Raw genomic sequence first — 21,156 nt, 5'->3', positions numbered from 1 at the left:
TGAAATAAATCAGAATCCTACTGAAAACATGAATATTCACGTAGACAGGACACCCCCGGTCACTGCCGTTCAAGTCCAGGATGTACTTGTTACCCTCAGAAAAGTAGTTGTCTAAGCTCTGCTAACTTTCACTGCTTCATGGTAATACACCTACAAAGGTTCATGACAATACTTGCCCCATATTTCTCTTTTTCAGAGAATTATCCCTTCCGTGACCCAGACTTTTGTTTTGTTCTGTTTTTCCCGTGAATATTTAAGCAGCTAAAGGACAAAAATCAGACTACCTCTGCTTGGCATGTGAAGACCCTACATCAACAGTGGACTTGGAGGCAGCAAGTCTCTGAACAGCAGCAGGAACAGTTAAAGCAGTAATGATAGGCTCTGGAAAGGCAGTTCTCTTTCTGGCTCTAGTATTTCTGAAAATACTATTCATAGCCCCCTGCAAAAAAAAGAGAGAGCTATCCCCAGGGTGCCAGAATTTAAGATCAAAGGAAAAAAAAAAACCAGACAAGCAGATGAAAGATGTGGAATGAGTAGTGGGCAACTTAGAAAAGGTTTGAACAAACAGTTTTTCAAATATTTGAATACATACATACACATGTAGACACAAATCCACCATAAGGCTATTTACAATGTGCTTAATAGAAACATGGCTTTGCCATAATTTGCAGTATTGAATGCCCTTTTTTTCAAAGCGGCCTTGTATACGAAGTGAAACCTTATACCCTTTTTAGCAAAACACAAATTGTATTTTGCACTCATATAAGAGAAACAGCTAACACCTGAAGCTTGTGCTAAACATCAGGTCGTGTCTTTTCCGCAGTCTTTACCAAGGACAGGACCATTTACCTTCACCTGAGACCTACCAGGGATCATGCTGGAGTCAATAACATTTGAAATTTGCTAGAAATTCTTTACATCCCCAAATCCTCTCCCTCCCTCTACAAGATCAGCACTACTTCAGTTATGGTATTTGCCTTCAAATTGATTCAGGGAAATCCTATGGCCTGTGCAATGAAATAATATTTAAAAAAAAATAATTAAAAATCAGGCTACATAATTGTAATGGTCCTTTCTTGCCTTAGAAGCTTAAGACTTCTGCAAGTGACTGCTCCGATATGTAATTCTGTTGCCTCCCTAGTACATGTGCACTCAGTAAGATTAATTGCACTGCATTTCAGCCCAAATAACAGAGAAAATCTTGTTAGATCATCCATGCAATTTTGTTTTATTAATAAAGCCACTTAGAGATACTATGCAGTTTACTAACATTTGAAGAGTTATCCTGACACTGTCCATGTATCTGGACAGATATTTTTGTTTCTATTTGCATAACTCTACTCACTAAAGACAGGTATCATTCCAAAAGCACAGACATTCAAAGGAAATAAAATTTCTGAGTCTTGGCACAGGCAGCCATGTCAACATCAACCAAGAAGGACTCTTACCTGGCAAAGGACACCCTAAGATTTCCAGTCTCATACAGATGCTACCTTCTTCAAACCAGGACCGGGGGTTTATACGGATATAGCGTGCAACCAGCGGCACCGGCAACATATTGAGAACTGGGATCTCTTTTTCACTGTTTCCTTCAAAAATCTATGTAGGCCAAACACACAGAAATGGCGAGATCAGATCTTCAAAAAGCCTTTTAGCGCTTTTGTTAACAGGAACAAATAAAGTCACCTGGTACAGCCCCAGGTTGATGGTGGCTCAGGCCAGAACCGCTCCTCAAAGAGTTCAATCCCCCCATGCTGCTCAGAGAGGGGCAAAGGAACCGGAGCTCCACAACCTCTCTCTGACAAAAGGCACCTCATGGGCGTGAGATGTCCCCAGAAACAAGGGGAGTGATGCTAACCCTTGCATGGGCCATGTGACAAGAAACATGTCTCATCAGAGACAAGAGCACTGCCAGGGGACAATTCACATCCATAGGCAGACACACGCAGATTTTTCATACAGGATATTCTGGGTTTCTTTCTATATTATGCGATTTGCTCTTAAAATTAGTGGGATCACTGAGAGATGTTACTTTGTAGTCTTGCACTGACTAATCTGGCAAATCAAAACTCCACGTGGACAGCCCCCACTTTCCCACCTCTGCTCTTCATAAAACATCTGTTTCGTGATACTCACCACATCTCCAGATTCATTTCTGACAGCAGTCCATGCATGACTGTCATTGCTCACCAATACTCTGTAAGAGGTCACCCAGTTACTCCTTGAAAAAGACAAAGAGCACCTAAGTTATTTTTTCATAACTTAGAATGACTGCAAATTGTGTTTAATGTAAGAAAGCTTGTAAGACTGGTAGCAATGGAAATCCCAGTTGGCAAAGTCACATCAACACTTGGCTGAAAAAGTGACATACAAATCTAGATTCAACAGATAATTAAAAAAGCCCAGCACACAGAAGCAAAAAACCAAGATAATATTCTGAGATTGCAGCAGGTGAGGGATTACTGCTCTTCTTTCCTTTTATATGCAGATTTTGGGATAAATTGCTTATCTAGAACAGATGTTCAAAAAGTCTTACCTTTTCAGGTGCAGATTATTTATTATTTCTGCTGTTATTATCAGAGAGGATGGGGAAAAAAAAATAAATCCTCTAGGATGAAGAGTCCATGAATTTCAACCAGCAAAATTTCCATTTCTTCCAATACAAGAATGACTGGAGCCTGCAGTCATCCTTGTATTTATTAGCAATAGATAGGAACAAAGAGACAATTCTGTCTCTGCACAGCAGAGTCCAATCGATCACAGTACCAGTGCACTGCTACAATATCTAGATCAATCTTCAGCAGGCTGATCTTTCCAGTGGCCTGTTATCTGATTTACAGCAAAATCCCCTTTAATCTAAAAAAAGCAAAACCTTCATTCCTACTTAAATTGCACCTTGTCTGTATTCAGTTAAAGAAGAGCATGAGGAGAAATAAAATGCCGCTTCCTATATTCTGAGAGGAGTTAAAGCTACGTAGCTTTTACACTGTCTAGGCATTCCCCATGGTAATATGTATACAGCTGCAGAGAAGGTAATGCCCTGACTCTCATATTTCTTGGTCTGAAAGGGCAGCAGTAATTTATTTTTTCTTCCTCTAACACCTTCCTGGTTTCAACAGGCAGTGACTTGAAGGAGAGTTGTGGCTTGGAGGTATCTTTGTACCGTAAAGTCAGTCCAGGATGATTAAATTCTATTTTCACGTATATAAACTGATCGTGCGTAACCAGCAGTCCTCTGGTGAAGTTATTCTTGAACACGTGTTCTTAGGTAAGCTACACAGTCAGATTGCTGGGATCGAAACCAGGGTAAGGAAAGCTCCTGGGACTAGAGAGAAGAATAGGGGCAATTTGGGCAGTTATGGGAGAAGCATCGGAACACACGGATTGGAGATCAGGGAGTACCTGGAAGGACAGACACACCTAAGAAAAACTTCCACTTGTTCTGCACCCATACAAGTACAACTGTGTTTGCTTTTCCTTCTTTTAAAATCAACAAGTAATATTAGCAAACAACCTGCAAACACACACACTGATTCTACTGTGCTTATGTACAATGGGACAAACCAGCCTTTATGTGTTCACTAAAAGAGAGTCAGGCTTCTAGTGAAGAGCAAAAAAGGGGCAGGGGTGGAACAAGAGCAAATTCATCAGCCACAAGATCAGTACAAGTTCACCCAGCTTCGCCTTGTACAAAACAGGGACCTTCAGATTATGCCTAAGTCGATGCATGGCAGCAGAAAACAAAACTTTAGATTGCCATCTGCTATTTCATTTTCTGAGTGACAGTGGTGCCACTTACACAAAAGATTCAAACGGATGTCCAGACTTACAATGACGCCTAAACCCAAAGATTAGGTGTTTAGTAGGATCTAGAAAAGCACTTCTGTATGTAGTATACCAATACCCTCAAAAGTCAAAGATATCACGTGATTTTAAAAAAATGACTGAACAAACCCAACTTTGTTTTATGCACTAAACCAGTCCTTTGTAAATCTTTCACCAGCCTTCTTCAATGACTAGATTTTGCCATTCATGTTAGTTCAAATGGAAAAATCTTGACTATTGCCAAGCAGACGGAACTTTTTATTATTGTATTGAAAAGATGAATACATCTATCACTTGTAATGCACACACTGCTTCAACGTTTGTTAAACAACATTAACAAGTTAGCGGCACTCTGAAAATACTAATTGTCTGCTTGTCGATGGAAGATCTCCTGGGGTAGAGGATTTACTGGAGATCTGTGAAGTGCCATACTGGCATCTCGAGTCTTCATGGCTGTAAAATCATACACAACAAAATAGGCAGTAACTTTGGTGCGCTATACAAGTTTCTGCTAACTCTTGTAAAGAACTTTACTTCCCTCAACTTCTCTGTGATCATAAGTTGAAATAAGGCAGATTTACTGCTAGCAAAGGTGGAAATTAGGAATTTTGGAAATGGCCAACATCAAAACTCTAGGAAGAGGAAAAAGAGCTTTTTCTGATTAAAAAACAAAAAAACCCACACAAACCAAACAAAAACCAAAACCAAACCCCAAGCTTGAGAGCAAAACTCCTGGGTTTGAATAGGGGTGGCGGTGGTAGCGTACATATTCAGTGCACATAAAGAATGGTGTTGGGTTTTTTCTTGTGGGTTTTGGTTGGGTTTTTTTTTTTTTTTATTAGTTTAGTTTGTGTTTGGTTTTGTTTTAATATTCTTGGCAATTTTTCAAAACCAAGTGACCAAAAGAGGCAATATCACAAACCAAAGAACATCATTGCTTCTGAAGTATTACAGAACCTTTTTCACTTCAACTGCACAAAAATGATTAGGAGGGCAAACACAATACACCATATTCATTACTCTACACGTGGAAAAGAAATTTAAACAGAATATGACAGTCACATAAAAACAAGACAACATTGGACATTCTTTATAATTGAGAATTGTATAAGAAAATCATGGCACATACAGAAAGTTTTTAAAAGAACCAGCTCATTTTACTGGCGTGAGAAAATGTTGCTGTTACAACAGTATTTCCAATCTAAGACTTTTATTTACCATATTTTAATTTTCTCACTCCCTACAGTTACCAAGGTTCAAACTTCTCCCAGAGGAAAATGTATACTAATCAGTTGTACACACTTTCCATCTTGAGTGGCAACAAGTAACATGCTTTTCAGAGGCAGTCTGCCAATTAAAATATAAATGGGACTACATCCAGTCTTGTACGTTTGCGGTATAGAAGGAATACAGAGGGTCATGAGAGGAGATAAATCAGCGTAATGTATTAGATCACACACCACATCCTATTAACTGCGCTTGCCTGTAGGGAATAAGCATCCAGTTTGCATTTGTTGAGATGCAGCATAAAAACATCACAGGGGACCAGATCCTTCTCCCACTGGCACAAAATGCAAAACTGCCTCTAGGGGCTTAAATTCTTCCCCCTTTTTCCCAGTGTCATAAGAAAACCAGCTTCTGCCAATATTAAGGTGGCTGCTGTAAATTCAGATTCCCCTCAGAAGTGGCATCTTCTGTCTTAAAGCCACATTCGCCGTGGTGGGGAAGGGGAACTCTGCAGGTAGTCGTGTGCTCAGAGCGCCTGGACAATTAGCAGAAGCTAATGCACAGGACTTGTGACCAGGCAGCTGAGCATCTTTAAATCTCAGATATTTCTACAGATCCAGACCAGCAGAAGAGCATTCAACACACTAAATTTTCTCAAAAGCTGCAGATTTTCTACACATGTGCGACACGGGAGGTCTGATGCTTCCAGGAAGCAGATGGACGCGTTGCACATGCTCGAATCAACAGCCAGTCTGTTTTCAGTAAGCACGGCGCTTCCTGGAATTAAAGAGTTTAATACGTACACGGTGCTCAGTTTATGCACGTAGACGCAGAAATCTAAAACTTTCAGGGAAATCCATCACAGAAACACAGCTAAAGCAGTCTCGTGCTAGAAGTATTGGGGAATGTGATCCGCTTTGTGGTGTTACCTGACGGCAGGAAGGTCCATCTCATTGGGTTTGGGATTTGCAGACATTAATTTCCGCAGCGCGTCACATCGAATCTTTTCGGGGCCCATCAGCACCAAACAATAAAGCTATCTGAGGAAAGCTGAAAGCAAGCTTTAAACCTTTACAGCACTTAGGATGCCCATACCATAGTTTCAGAGAAGCTCTTCTGAATTCGCTCTGTAAAATGTCCCTAGACCTACTATTGTATTCCTCAGATATTTGTTGGTTTTATAGGGTCAAGGAGACATAATTCAGGGAAAGTCCTATGCCAGCATTCAGAAAACAGTGCATTAATTATTGAGCTTTTTCTTGGCAGGAAGCTAGGCAATACAGAAGTTATTGCGTGACAGTATCTTCAAAAGTATTCGAGGTTACCTCTAGTTCATCATGTTCCAGCACAAAGTGCTAATTACATGACTGCCTCACAAAATTTCATCAATGCTAGAAAAGGATCACGAGATGCAGATCTGACAGGAATCATTTGGATTCAGGTGCTTCCCATTAATAATTCTTTTTAAAATTTATGCCAGCCTTATCTCTTTGGGAGGAACCTATGTGAAAAAGCTCATTATCTATTGCCAAGATTAATCAAATCATTTCACAGAAAGTAAATGCAAAAAAAATCAAATACAATTCAAATTCACTTAAGGTGGTGAAGTTATTGTTGTTATTATTATTATTAATTAGTTGGCTTTTATCTGTAATGCATTAGCTTTAGACAAGGCTTATCTGAATATCTTCAATTTTAAATTCAGCTTCTTGTGATGCATGGAAACGTCCAGCTTGTCCACTTCCATCCAAAAAAAATGACAAGCTGAGGGATTAAGTGACTTGCCCAGGGACAGAGAGGAAACCTGAATCAAAGAGAATTAAAAGCAGATCTCCTACAGCCGTGGCAGGTTCCTCTCCAGAGGATCAGCTTTTCCTTCTCTGCCCACATCATCAGGCTGCCGAGCATAGGGAAAGACATCGTGACAGCACCAGAACAACAAAACCTCTTCCTGCCTTGCCTTCCCCAATATAATTTCCTTACTTTTCTTTACGTGCATTGGTCACGTTGCTGAATCCCAGGTCAGCAGGACACACAGCGAGTGCTAAATGAGAAGCAGCGGAGAGACGCCAGGCGTTTGGCTGCCCAGCCTTCAGCCGGTGAGTACATCAGCCGAGACTTCTCACTATTTGGATATGGTTTTATTTTGTTTGAACACCATCTGCTGCATGTAATCTTCTAAGGCCAAGCTTCTCAATTATGGAAAGCTGAACAAGCAACAAGTGAAATAAATCTGATACTCTTATCCTAGTCTCTACGGATGCTTTTCCACATCACCAAAACCCCACACGATCTGAGATAAATGAGGAAGGTTGGCAGGTGCTGGTCAGCAGAAGCCCAAGCCCACAGTGGCAGAAATGCTGGAGATGAGACAAGCCAACGCTGGCAGAGTTCACGTTAGCATCATCTACAATGGACCTTGCTGACCATATTAGTCTGCTGCTGTTGTGATAATCTCATTCTTCTGCATTATAGACCTCCCAAATTAATAGAAAATAACGGGCACACAACTGTGTATCCTCCAATATTATATAAATTGACCAGTCAAAATAGTTGAAATAGTGGAATCTCTATACCAAAAAAATGCTAGGCAAACCTTAGTTTAATCTGTAATCATGCAACAGAATCAGCATGCTGGAAATTAAATTACTTTCTGCTTGAAAAAGAGTAATTTGTAGTCTTATGCAATTAAATATAAACCCATTAATATTAATTTTATATAATAATATTTATGCTGATAAATTTTAAATCACCCGCTGCCCAGCAATTTCAAAAACAAGCCAAGTCGAAAAATGCTCAGGCTAACCACAGGTAGCCCAGCAAGTTTTACAAACTAATTAAAATAAATATGATTTAAGAGATGGAGCTTGAAAAGCAAGCAAGGGTATTTTTTTTAATAATTGAAATCTTTGAATATTTAATTTTTAAAATTGCTTCTAGCTGACTTAAATGAATATACTGCTGTGAAATCTGGCTCTTCAGAGGCCCTGTAAAGAAAAGCTCAGGGCCAGAATTTCACTTGCTCAGAATGAATTAACCAGAGATTTTTCAAAGCTCTTTTCTCAGGGAGGAGGTGGTGGGGTTGCAAATACATTTCCCACTTGCAGCCAGGTTTTTACAAGATTTTAATCTCTGACTTTCTGACCCTTCTAGTAAATCTGGTGCCAGCTGTGGGTGTTTCCTTTTTGCTGTTGGACATTCAGATGTTAACACGTGAAGGTGCCGGACCTCCTGCATGGGGTTAAAGGCACCCTCTGCCCCAAAAATTTTACGGTCCTGACACCCGTCATTTCGGGCCACTCTCTGCAAAGAGATCTGCACGTGTTTGAAATTCTTCCTCCACCAGACTTTTCTTCTAAAACTGCTTTTCTGACAGTTTCAATTTTCCATTCCTGTTTGTGCCTATCACACCTTTGTAAATCACTCACGTATTTGAGGAGAAAAATCTGAACTATATAGGCGGTGCCTCACGACGCCTTTCCGTCTGCTTCCTGTGAATATTAAAAAGCAATGGAAAGTGAAAAGCAGCAAATGCTGCTGTTTGTGTGCACAGCTACATATTAAAGTTATGCTGAAAGGACTCACATCTACCAGCTGCACACAAAGATGCGGCCACGTGCCGCTCGGTGCCTGCGGAAGGGACGCTACTTGGGAAGGCTGCTCGGGGCACTGGTGGAAGGGAAAAGAGCCTGATGTCCTCTAGGTAACCACCCCCCCCGCCCATTGCAACGAGTCATAATGCACATGCAAAATATACAAATCAAGGCTGCGATTAATAAGTGTGATAAATCTGTTGCAACAGCTGCCTGTATTCATTTCATGTACCCTTTTCCTAAAGGCTTCAGCTCATTTGATTTCAAACTGTCCCTTCCGCAGAGGTTAAAAAAAAATAAAAATCTTTCCTTCATCTTCTGAACATCCGCAGTGAGCCTCACTGTGCAAAGTGGGTTGTCCTCACGCAACACCACCCTCTCCCAGTGCAAAGTGGTGGCAAACCGGGCAGGAGCCCTCCTCGTGGGGACGGCAGTGACCTGCTCCCTCCCAGTGAGTCACCGAGTCTTTGGCAAGAGAGTTGTAACTGGAGCAAGAACACCATGACAAATCATACCCGCAACAGAACATCATCAGTTTTGACATTTTTGTCAAGCAAACTTGTGAAAGTATAGATACATTTCTGGGTGTGCTGTCAGAACTCCACCTACACGGGATCATCTGAGCTGGTCACAAACCCAGGTCCCCGGTGCCGGGAGTGGATGGCAAGTGTTCATCGGCGGTGATGAACGCTGTACCAAAATCCTGCGTAGGGCACAAGAACCAAGGTGGAGGATGAACGTGGCACAGGAATTGAAGTTAAATAAACAGAAGCAGAGCACTTGTGGCTGAAGCTGCCCAAGGCTGACTGACTCAGTGCTGCAGCAACTGAAAGCCCGTGAGATGACTCCACCAAGCCAGAGTTAGTGGAAAATATAACTTATTAAGAAAACCAATCATAAACACTAGTATAAAATGTAACTAGTGATGTTAATATATCAAGGGAAGTTTTTCTACACCAAGTTCAGGTTGTTTTATAACTCCCATTAATATATTTGATATGATTTCAGTGGATTTGGAACAATTCACTCAGAGTCTGACTCTGGGGAAGCTGTAATAATCTCTGCAGTCCTGTCACCCAGTCAGGGCAAGTAAGTTTGCACTGATTCGATGCACTGTAACAGTTTCTATCAGTACAGAGCATCTGCTTATTTTATTACATGACTTGGATAAAACATAGAGACATTTTCATTGAATTTGCTGAAGTTTCATCAGGGTGTGTTTTCACAGTCTCTGTGTGGGGATCGGAGGCAGTGCTTTGAATGCCAATGTCACGTATATCTGTATATCTTTAGAAAAAGCATGATCAGACACAAAATGAAATCTGCTGGATATATATTATTTGCTATCCCTACAGAATAGTAAAAGGAAATCAAACAAGCGACACAGTAGGGAGCATATAATGGTGTCTACACTAACTTCTAGTTAATGCATCGCTTCAACAGTAATAAACAAAAATGATCAGTTTAAAAGTGGGTCAGTTTAGAAGCAAGCAATATGTGTAATTGTAATTATTCCTTCCAGCCAGCAACACCACTGGTTTATTGTGTCCTCCAACCAACTAACCTTTTAAGCCCTGTTGCAGGTTTGCAAGGCACACGGACTAACCGCTACCCAAATCAGACTTGGAAAATTGCTTTCCTCTCTTTTTTTTTTTTTTCTTCTTAAAGACAAATATCTTGTATAAGAGTAAAAAACCTTCAATATTTTCATGAGGCCGAAAGGTCTTAAAGAAAACATACCTGGAAATAAATCTATTTTGATTTTTTTTCTAAAACATTCAGAATTTTGCTTTGGAATTTGAGCATTCTGCACAGATTATTTCATCCATGCTTTTTCTTATTGTTGTCATTTTGCTATTTCCTGACATGCAGTGATAGTGCATAATTTAACACGTTGAAAGATTAATTTGTAAAATGCATCAAGTCACAAATGTATCTTACTCACTGAAACATTTCATCCTCTTCTAAAAATCAAAACTTCCTCTGCACCGAAACAATCTGAAGCTTTATATTCCAGTCAGTACCCACTGAGTCTATTTAGACATGTGGGTTTTCTCTTGATACAAAAGATGGTGCTGAATTATCAAAAGATTGTTTGGGTTGTGGGAAACATGTTTTTTCCTATGTTATTTAGATTCTTGCCAAACTGCTAAAAGTGATTAATATTTTCTTCTCCTCTGTCAAGAGAGTACATATTTTAAACTATCACATCATTGCTTTAAATACATGGCACAATTCCACAGCGATGCTTCCAGTGTCTCACTCAACAGCCTTGAACAGTCGTTTAAAGATATTTGGTTCAAAAAAGGAAGTATTGGCAGCAATATAAAGAATTTCATATTGTATTTCTCCCCCAAATATTCAGCCATAAACCCTCTTGTAGCCCAGCTATGGCACCATCCACCTCTCCGAGGAGGATGTCACATGCCTTTTTAAAAGGTCACATCACTTGCATAACTTTCTCTCATCCAAGAAGGCAAATAAAACAGCTCTGCAAAGAGATGTCATCCATGTTCATCTGTCAACTACTGGACATTCGTAGTGAAATGATGTGGTAACTGCCAAGAGACACTGATCTCCGGATGTTCTCAGTTCATACAAAGGAACTGATATTCCGCCCACTCTCAAGGTGTTAGCTTTTATTTATATCAACCAACACCTGTGGTACTTCTGAGTTTTGGATATCTTCAGTGCAAGAGTCAAAAAAAAAAGTAGTCCTGGTTCTTGCAGCTGGGCCCCATTTTATCTGTGAAATTCAACATCTGCAGATTTTCTGCATAATCTAAGCAGAATTTGCCATTTATGATGATGATGGAGCACTTTGCCGTGATTTCAGGCTTCCCAGGAATGCCTGAGGTGCCTGGACAGCAACAGTCATTAGCTCCACGTGCTTGATTTGACTGGTAAATCAAAGGACTCCTCTAATTCAGGAGTTTTGGTTGAAAGCCTGCTTTTGCTTGTTAGAGGAGCAAAAAGAAAAGCAGAAAGATTTAATGTCATGTGACTATCATTGAATTCACTGCCAGGCAGTTTGAGCACCAAGTTTGACTCAGAAGTGTTTTTCCTTAAAAAGGAAATGATTAGGCAATTCAAGCATTCACTGCTAACCAAGCATGGTTTCCTTCTTTCTCTAGTCAAGTCATCTGTGCTTTCAAGAGCTGTTTCTGCACCTTGGCCTCTTGCTCCTGAAGGCTTTGACGACTCAAGCACAAGAGCCCTGCACAGGCGAGCAGAGCTGCAGCCCGCGGGGGAAGGCGGACAAGAAATAGCAACTTTCCAAGGGAGGCTGGGAGAGGAATAACTGAGGTGAAGAAGTGACAGCCCCATGCATTTTTGTGTTCTTTGCATTTTGTCAAGTGTAACCTTCAATTCATCCATTGCCTATAAAGTTTAAAAAAAACCCCAAACCCAGTAAGTGAGGCTAATATGAACAGACTGTCTCTGGGTGGAGTGGGCTACAAGGAAAACCAAACTACAGTTGCCAGTGCTGGTCTGAAGGAGTAAAGGGCTGCTTCAGAAACAAGCAGAATCAAAGGCCAGACTGCTAGTAACTCAGATGTTGCAGCCCTGCAACGAGGGGCAAAGTTATTGGCTGCAGGATTCAAGAGGGTGTCTTTGCCTGCCCTCCCTTGTCATTTTAGGTGTCCTCATCGAGGCAGCAGCAGGAAGTTAAAGAGACCAGGACAGGTGCAAATCTGATCTAGGTCGAAGCTCTGAGAAGACTTTCTGTTAAGTAATTTTTTCTCCTTGTTAAAGTTCCTTGTTCAATACAAAGCTGGGGGGGGGGGGGCAGGGGGGAAGGCCGCTTTTCCAATTCTTTATCATAACAGCTTTGGTGAACTTAGCATATATCCTAGTGTCTTGATTTTTTTTTTTTTTAATATAGTGCTGGGAAAGTCTCCAAGACTTAAATAAAAATCTTAACTTGGCTCTCAAGCTTGGCAGGCTTTTGTTTCTAATACACCACAGATCAGAGGGGGTTTTGGCTCTCCTACCTGAAATAAGCTTATTCTCCAGCATTTGTTTCCATTAGTTATGAAAGCACTACATTCTTGTCACATAACTTCCTGAAGTTGGGAGGGTTCCTCAGGTAACAGATCGCATCTTTTTGTACAAACTTTCACACAAACAGTCCTTTTCGATATCATCACAGTCAGTAGCCAAGCATAAGAGAAGGAAGCTAATGAGTCTCGTTTGCTTCTAGTGCCCATTACAGCAAAACAGTTACAAAAGAACCTGCCCACATCACTAAAAGTCCTAACAGCCTGTTTCTCCTGGGCTGGCTTACAAGAGGCAGCTCACCGCGTGGAAGCCCTATGGCTACGGTCAGGTCTCTCGAGTTTGGCACAAGTACCAAAGCTTTCACCGGTGCCTCTGCATCCCACCCCAAGGCAACTTCTGCTCCAACCTCAGGGTCTCTACTGTTGTCTGGATTCAATTTCCCTTTGCCTAGTTCTTCTCCACACCAGGATTTCTTTTTTTTTTTTTTCCTCCTTTCCCCTCGCTTTCTTGACTGCTGGAGGAATTGGGGTAGAAAGTCATACTGAGATGATCATCTTTCAGATGCAACAACATAATTAATTCAGAAAGCAGTATCTGCCATCTTCCTGGGTATGATGTTCCCAGGTGCTGAGACTCTGGAAACCCCAGGACACCACTCTTGGCCCAGATGAGGGCTGCATGCATCAGCCTAAACTCTTTTGAAAACGTGAACATCTACTTTGGTACCTCAGGGAGTACCAAATTATTTTTAAAATCTAAGGATTTACACATGCAGAAGCAGAGCATACAAACATCAACTACACTGATTTTATCTGTTCCATCTGATGAGGGGAGAGAAAAAAAATGAGATTCACTCCAGGGAAGGAAGTCCCACAGCCAAGGATGTATCAAGAGACACCAAGTGAGATGGAGGTCATCACTCCCTGACAAGAAAAGCCACCTCCATGGCAGTCCCTTGTGTGCAAGCTGGAGGTAGGAAGGAGGTCACCTTCCAGGGACTATTTCTCCCCACTCCCCAGGCCCCTCCGTGGGTCAGGGCTCAGTCCTATAGGACGTGTTTTCCAGGGGACATTAGCTTGCCCCACAGTGCAGCTGGTCCAGCTGAAACCATCTTTGCTCCTACGAAGCAGAAATGTGCCTGTTTCTCCACAAATTTGAGCAACAACCCAGGAGGAACCTGGATCTGCTCTCCCAGCACCAACCCTGCTCTTCCTGCAGACCCTCAGGGTTCTGCCCACCAACTCTTCTCAAGGGAAGAGGGCAAAAGCAAGATTCAAGAATTTAAAAACCAACCAACCAAAAAGACGACTGTGAATACCAACCATAAATAGAGTGTTAAGTCCTGCTGTAAACTCGCAATAGAGCTGAACTAAAAATAGCAATACGACAAGACGAAGCAGTGCAGCACGGGTGTTGATAGGAACAGCAATGTCAAGAGTATGAATACAGAAAAGAATAAGACTTTGCTACAGTAATTATCTACCTGACACAGAACAATGCGGAATAAATATAGAAACCTTATTGCCAAAAAGGCTCCTACTCCCACAGCAATGTTAAAAGAAATGAAAAAAAGAAAATTAAACTATAGAAGGAAAAAAAGACTCTTTCTTTTTTCTTAGATATAGTGGCATTTTTCTGAATTGCTTTTTATTATATGGCACATTCATTTTCTTAGGTGAGAGATCTGACCAGAATGGATCTAAAGCTGTGCATCTCCTGTGTACTTGGTCAAAAGGTCTAGCAGCACAAGTGGGATTATTTGCTCACATAATGCAGTGAAACTCAATGAGAAATTAAGAGACTGAACAAACACTGTAAAGATCAGGGAAAAAACCCCATCACCTCCAGTTCCTGTATTTCACAGCTAATTGCTGTATTCCTGGTATGTAATTCTTACATCCACACTGGCTGTATTACACAGCAATCATAGAATGATAGAACAGTTTGGGTTGGAAGGGACCTCAAAGACCATCAGGTTCCAACCCCCTGCCATGGGCAGGGACGCGCTCCACTAGCCCAGGTTGCCTAATCTAGGCACCTACACTCAGAAGCAGGTCACAAATGAGTAATAACACACAAGTCTGTGCAAAAAACAGTTATTTCCCAGTACAACATACTCATTCTGTAACAGAAGCAGTAACCAGAAAGCTCACAAATGCTTTCAAACATTGGAAGTGGGCAACACTATCAGACCAAAGTTGAGTTCCTGGGGTACACGTGGCTGGATTGCCTCCTTAGACCAAGGCAGCAAGTCAGCTGCCTTATTCGTGGCAAGCACTCCTTCCTAAAAGCTTTTTAGCACGTAGGCTTGAACTGCATGGAGTCTTCCTAGCATCTATAAACACAGCACAACATGCCTGCTACCAAACACTGCAGTCCTGGTCAACATATACTCTGTGGGTTTGGGTTATATTATTAATTCCTCTATAGAACAAAAGAAGTATAGCCATAAAATTTGTTTTAACTGCTCATTTTTGGAATCTCACCAATTATTTGGTGATTTCCTACATATTGGGAGATCTCAAAAATGAGTGGTTGTTCTAAACTAATATCTAAAAAAGTAGTATCTAATCAAGTTAAGTATTGTAAGAGAATGAAGTTTAACACACGAAAATTTGACAAAGTGAGTATAAAGGCATATAATGTGAGGGAATCATGTCAGTTCCTTTGCCAAATGTAGATAATGACTATAGAAGTTTGCTACCCTTAAACTTTTATTTCATATCATATATAATCACTTTGCCTTTTACTGTTCTTCCGTTGAATTACTTGATGTCACACACCATTTCCAGCCTTTTTTTTTTTTTTTTCCCTTGAAGAACCAAAACACAGTAAAACATGAATTCTTTGCTCTGAAAGCTCAGAATCTCATGGAGAAAAGTAAGCATGTACTTACGACCAGAGAGAGTTTCTTCCTTGTGTGATGACTCCAGTGAATTTTGTTAGCCTTCGAGCATCAACTTCAATCCACTGATATGGGTCATTTCTTCCAGCACACCAAGCACCATCATAAAAATCATTTTCATTAACACCTGCCTGAAAAGAAGGCAAAACTCTCTTCATAAATCAGAACCAAAAAACTGAAGGTCTTTCATGGGAAAAAGAAAAGAACGCGTGAAGTCATCATTCATCCCACTTACTCCTTTGGCTTCAGTTTAAGACCCTGGAGACTGTCATTCTCAATAGCTATACGGACTGATCAAAATATTTTCTTACTTGAAGCGGGGAGGGGAATTCTGCAAAGTCTCTTCAAAAGCTAAGAAGCATTACATAGAAAATTAAGTTAGAGTTAGGGAGCACAGAGCTTCAGATCAGTCCACCTGTCTGTGGCCTGATAGAGCCTTTCTCCAAATTATCAGTTATGAAAGTCCTAAAAATCCATCTCCAACCCATTTAAATAACAGTGATGGAACAATCTCCTTTCCCCTGCAAGCAGCAAAGGAGACTATAGCACATACAGAAACAATAATACCACTTCCCATCAATTTTCAATCTCAGAATTATTAATTTTCATCACTAGGAAAATTCAAGCCTTAAGCAAATTAATATTAAAGGTTAAAAATTTAGGAATGCCCAGCTGTACTCCAACTTGTGCACCAATCTATATCCCAATTTATGTTAGCAAGAACACCACAAATAGCCTTCTCAACATTTTCAAAGAAATAGTTGCAACGTATTTTGAGCAAGCTATATTGTAAACACATCTGAAATTGCATGTAAAGAAACATAGCACCTGAAGTCTTCAGATATTTATCCTGTTACTAAAGCCCAGGAAATGTTTGACACCAAGCTGGCTACTGCCATAGAGAGCACAGAAGATTTTGCATATGATCCTCTGAGGCTACATGTATTTTTATGTTATTTCATCTGTGTTTAATGTGGATTTATCATTGCCATCCATGGAATTCTAAGAATGGATATCATTAAATGTCTCCCAAATATTAATTAAGAGTCTTGAAAACTATGTAAGTTTATACTGAAGACAGATCTTAAAGCTCTGGTACACAGTTGTATGTTCAGTGGCATATTTTCAGTTGGTGTGTGTTTATACAAAATATATATGAAGCACCCAAGAATACAACTGTCAATTAAATATCCTGAATTAATTTTCAGCTCCCCACTGAGCAATATTAGCAGATATTACAGCCATAGCTGGGTTACAATGGCAGAGATTGACTGGTCTGTCTACCTCCATTCTTTCAGACAGCGTGTACCGAAGTGGGCATTGGGTATATCTAACTCAGAGAGAGGAAGCAGTTGTTAATCTCTTTTCCCAACGTCAGTCTGGTGGCATCTGAAGGAAGTGCTGCAAAACAACTTAATTTATTCCAAAATTCCGAAATTTGATACCTAAACTTCTTGTTTTCTCAGGTAATCAAGTCTGAGATAGGGCAGCTTAAAAGTTGTTTTCCTGCATCTACCAAATTTACATTAAGCCACCTACTTCTGTGTATTAACTCTGATATTTTAAAGTGAAGTTCATATAAAAGTGGAAGTACAAGATGCAGAGAAAAACTCTATTAACAACAGAAGATAAATTCTTCAAGGAGAAGTGAACAATGGGAAAACATGAGAATATAAATACAATCACTGACCTGAGTTATAACCTTTTTCAAGAAAAGGTTTCAATGCATTTTAAAATAAGATGGAATTTGAAGTAGCCTTAGGGTTTAAAACCAATGCTTGCCAGGAAGCGTTAAGATCTGCAGAGCACCTTGAACCAGCATTGTGCTAATCCCCTTCACACTGATGAAACCCCGCCAGTTTCTGCAGACCAAGTACCCATACCTCCCATCGCCTCAGCTGGGATCCTCAGTCCTCACTCAGACTGAGGATATTTCCCATTGGTGTGATGCTCATCAGGGTGTAAAACTCTCCTCTACATTACAGTGAGAGGAGGGAAGCAGAGGAGAGAACAGAAGAGCTTATTTGCAAAATACCCCTAAATTACCTACTCACGTCTCCATGGTTTCAGCTGGACTTAAGTAACACTAAGCATGTGCTTAAGATGCATATCAAACATGGGGAGTCTAAAGGACATGCTTACGGTTACACACAGCTTAAAATACTATGGTCTTGAGTAGGGGCAAAGAGAACATGAAAGAAAAAAGAAACTGTGCTGCTACTTCTTCCTGCTCTTATTTCCTGATGTCAGCCTCTCCGAAGTTAAAAGGATATTTTTACTAGGTAAAAAGAAGCAGGTGTGTAAGTGTGTACATACTCTGTGCATAACTATCATAAAGTACTACTTGAAAAAAAGAGGAGTTTAATTAATGAGAAGTTCTTATTAGAAATATTTCCAGAGGAAAAAATTCCAATAAATTTACTTTGAAACTTCTCAAGCTTCAAGTCTGTATTTTTTCTTAAAACACTTGAAGTTTTGAATTTGCCCTATGGTCATTTAAAAATATTGTTTCTATAAAAACCCTTATGAACTCAATCAATTATTTAGTAGTTAAAATCGCTATTAAATTTCTTTGGAAAAATTTTCATTCCTGAAATATGAGAGCAATTATAATCAAATATTAAATCAAAGAATATAGATCAATATGGCTTTTCTCAGTAAGATGTTTACTTGAATTTAAAAATTGTATATTGAATTAATGGAGATAATGGATTTAAGTTATGACATACATAACTAAGATATAAATTTTAAACACGTTATCTTCAAAAGTAGGAAAATGAAGGAGCTAATGAAAACTGGAAGCAAGGACTAGGTCTTAAGTGAACCCTTTTTTCCTTCACTGAATTTTCAAGACTAACTCAAGAGTCTAACCCAGCTTATATTTCACCTGCAAGCAAAGGCAAAAATATTTCTCAACATGCAGTGTCTTATGAAAAAATACTTTTTGATACAGGAAAATGGACTTCTTTCTGTCACTCTTAAATAAATTATCTATAAATGTGAACAGTGAAAATTGTAATTCAAATTTAAAAAAAAAAAAAAAAATCAACTGCTTATTATGTACCCAGAAGCTAAGATGAAGGGAAATCAAAAGGTTATAATTCCTTTACAAATTATATGACTTCTGATTTTACTTCATATTTCTCTTCTGAGTTAGACATGTGCAAGACAGAATAAACACTTGCTCACATTATCACTGTTCCAAAAGCCTTATTTTATAATGAGGAGAAATATATTGCTGCTTAAATGTATTTAAACAAAGAAAGCAATTTCAGTCTTCTGCCACAAGTCAGCTAGAGCAGCAGTAAAAATATACCTAATATCAAATATCAAACCCCTTCTGCTTAAATTCTTCTCTGTTCCCAGTGGGGTGATCACAGACATTATTTTACCATAGGAAGTTTGGGAGACAAAAAAAAAAAGTGTTACTCATCACAGGTATTTATAGCAACCACTGCCAGTAGGCAAGAGGAGAAGAATTAAAGCACACGGGCTGAAAGCAGAACTTCAATACTTTTGTCTTTTGGTTGTGTTTTGATAACGGAGTTTTTCAAAAGGAACTAGTGAAACAGAGAACTGAAAACACAAAAAGTAATACGTCCTGCTTATCTGCATACACAATTGCATTACTTGGTCAATCTTCAATGCTGTTTGGATTCCTCCAACCAGGAAAATGAGGAAGGGGAAGAAACATAATTTGACTAATTATTTCAGGTTTTAACCACTGCTAATTATTTTACAAGTGACAAATACTAACGACTTTTATCCCTGAAGGCAGAATGCCTCACTGAATATTATTTTATGCTATGATTTTTCCTGATGATGTTAAATTACCACTGGTCGTGCCACTATTGCGGTTGCAGGCTAGATCTCCCGTACAACCCAAGCAGCATTGCTCCTACCCTTGAGAGGTCCCACCTTAATCACCACGTCCAAACAGGACTGGGACCAAAATCAGGTCCCACATAGTGCAAGGTCACAAGAGAAGCAGATCCCAGAAGGTCTTATCCAGCCCTGCTAAGCCTGTCCTTCCTTGGACTAAAGCATATGCTACCTGATTAATTTAACACGCTTCAAATAATGTAAACAGAAAAAATAACCCTCAGAAGCCTTTGAAAAACTTCATTATCCTGTGAGCTCCCTGTGAATCAAGGTAGTGCCTGTTACCTGGGGTGAGCCCTAAGCTTCTCAGCTGACAAGACTGAGCAGAGAGTGAATTTTGTCTTATTTTGGGGAATAAGAATATTCCGATGGCATTGTGGTGATACCCAGACCATAAAGTTGCTCATCACCATACATTTAGCAGAGTTCGCTGGTGAAAACTGGGCGGCACATCAGCCTCTCTGACTTGGGCCGAGTGTTTTTCTTCCTGAACAGTGCTGAACAGCATGAAAACACAGCTGCTTAAAAACCAGTGCCTTTTGCCTTTTCCCAGCATGCCTCAACGCTCCCTTTTGAGCGGCAAACAGAAATCCCCAGGGACCTCATTACCCATCTGACACATCAGTCCCCTGGAGTACCTATTCTTGGTTATAAGCATATAGCTTTTAAATACTACTGAAATTCAGAAGTCCTAATGCAAAGTAAAATTAAGCACTGGAAAAAATACAATCAATCAAGTGACATGGAAGAGATCTGCAAATTCTAAGTGGCTTTGAAAAATTTTAAAGTGCTATTAATTTGAAGCTAATCCCAAGGGAAGCAGTATCTAAAGAAAAATAAATGCAAACCCATACTTTTAAGACTGCCAGTCATAGCAGTAACTCCAAGTGGTCAAGGGGTTTAAGGAATTACTGTATCTATAGCATACAGCTAAGCTTTCAGTAATAGTAAAAGCTTTTGATTGGAGGATTACCAGAAATCTCTATTAGGGGTGAAGATGTAGCAGAGAAAAAGGGTTATATTTAAAGAAAAAAACCCTGTGAAGTCACTGAAATCAGACTTTGCTGTAAGCCAGGTGTTGTTGGGTTATTAGTACACAAGCCTCCCACAGCCCTGGGATCAGGTAAGCGCCTATCCCAGAAAAGAGTAAAACCAGCTTTTGGATTATAAGAAACAACCCATACAGAATGCATACAGCTCAAGAAAATGACAACGCTAAAGTCTGTATCAAGCTGAAGCGTGACGTTGTAAAGCCTTCGTTCACAGCAAAAAAAAAAAAAAAAAAAAGCGCGCCATCTTTTCAATGAAGAAGAATAAAAATAATTTGCACGGGACAGAAGGTCCTTTCACCTGAGGCCCACACAGCACTCCAGGGAGGGGACAACAGCCCCTGCGCTGTAGAGGTGGGGACCTTATACCCACAAGAAACGCAAAAGAAACCACTGCCACAGAACAGGCAGAAGCATTACGGCTGTAAGCAGCACGGCCCAGGCACGGCCGCTACCCAGCGGGTGAAGGTTGGGCAGGAGAAGCGTGGTCCCTGAGGTCCTAGGGGACAGGACACCAAAGAAACACACTTGGTCTAACCCAAGCCCCTGGGGCTTTCGGCAAGGAAGAACGTCTCACTTGTGCTTGTTTCCCAGCAAGAGATGGTCCCCTCACCTCCGGCGGGAGGCTCTGGACTGCGTTGAGAGGAACCATCACTCACAGGTAGGACTCTTA

General features: G+C 40.2%; 1 protein-coding gene across 1 annotated transcript in view; it reads right to left on the bottom strand.

Annotated features, from left to right (window-relative positions):
- CPXM2 (carboxypeptidase X, M14 family member 2) overlaps positions 1-21,156 on the bottom strand; it is a 78,366-nt gene that overhangs the window by 29,219 nt on the left and 27,991 nt on the right. The window contains exons 3-5 of the mRNA XM_054832554.1: positions 15,544-15,683; positions 2,137-2,221; positions 1,449-1,599 (exon numbers count right to left, since the gene is read on the bottom strand). Coding sequence (XP_054688529.1) covers positions 1,449-1,599; positions 2,137-2,221; positions 15,544-15,683 — 376 coding nt within the window. The remainder of the gene's footprint in view (positions 1-1,448; positions 1,600-2,136; positions 2,222-15,543; positions 15,684-21,156) is intronic.

Source organism: Grus americana, chromosome 7, assembly GCF_028858705.1.
Source record: "Grus americana isolate bGruAme1 chromosome 7, bGruAme1.mat, whole genome shotgun sequence".
In the NCBI taxonomy this organism is placed as follows: Eukaryota; Metazoa; Chordata; class Aves; order Gruiformes; family Gruidae; genus Grus; species Grus americana.
This window is presented reverse-complemented; position numbering and strand designations above follow the sequence as displayed.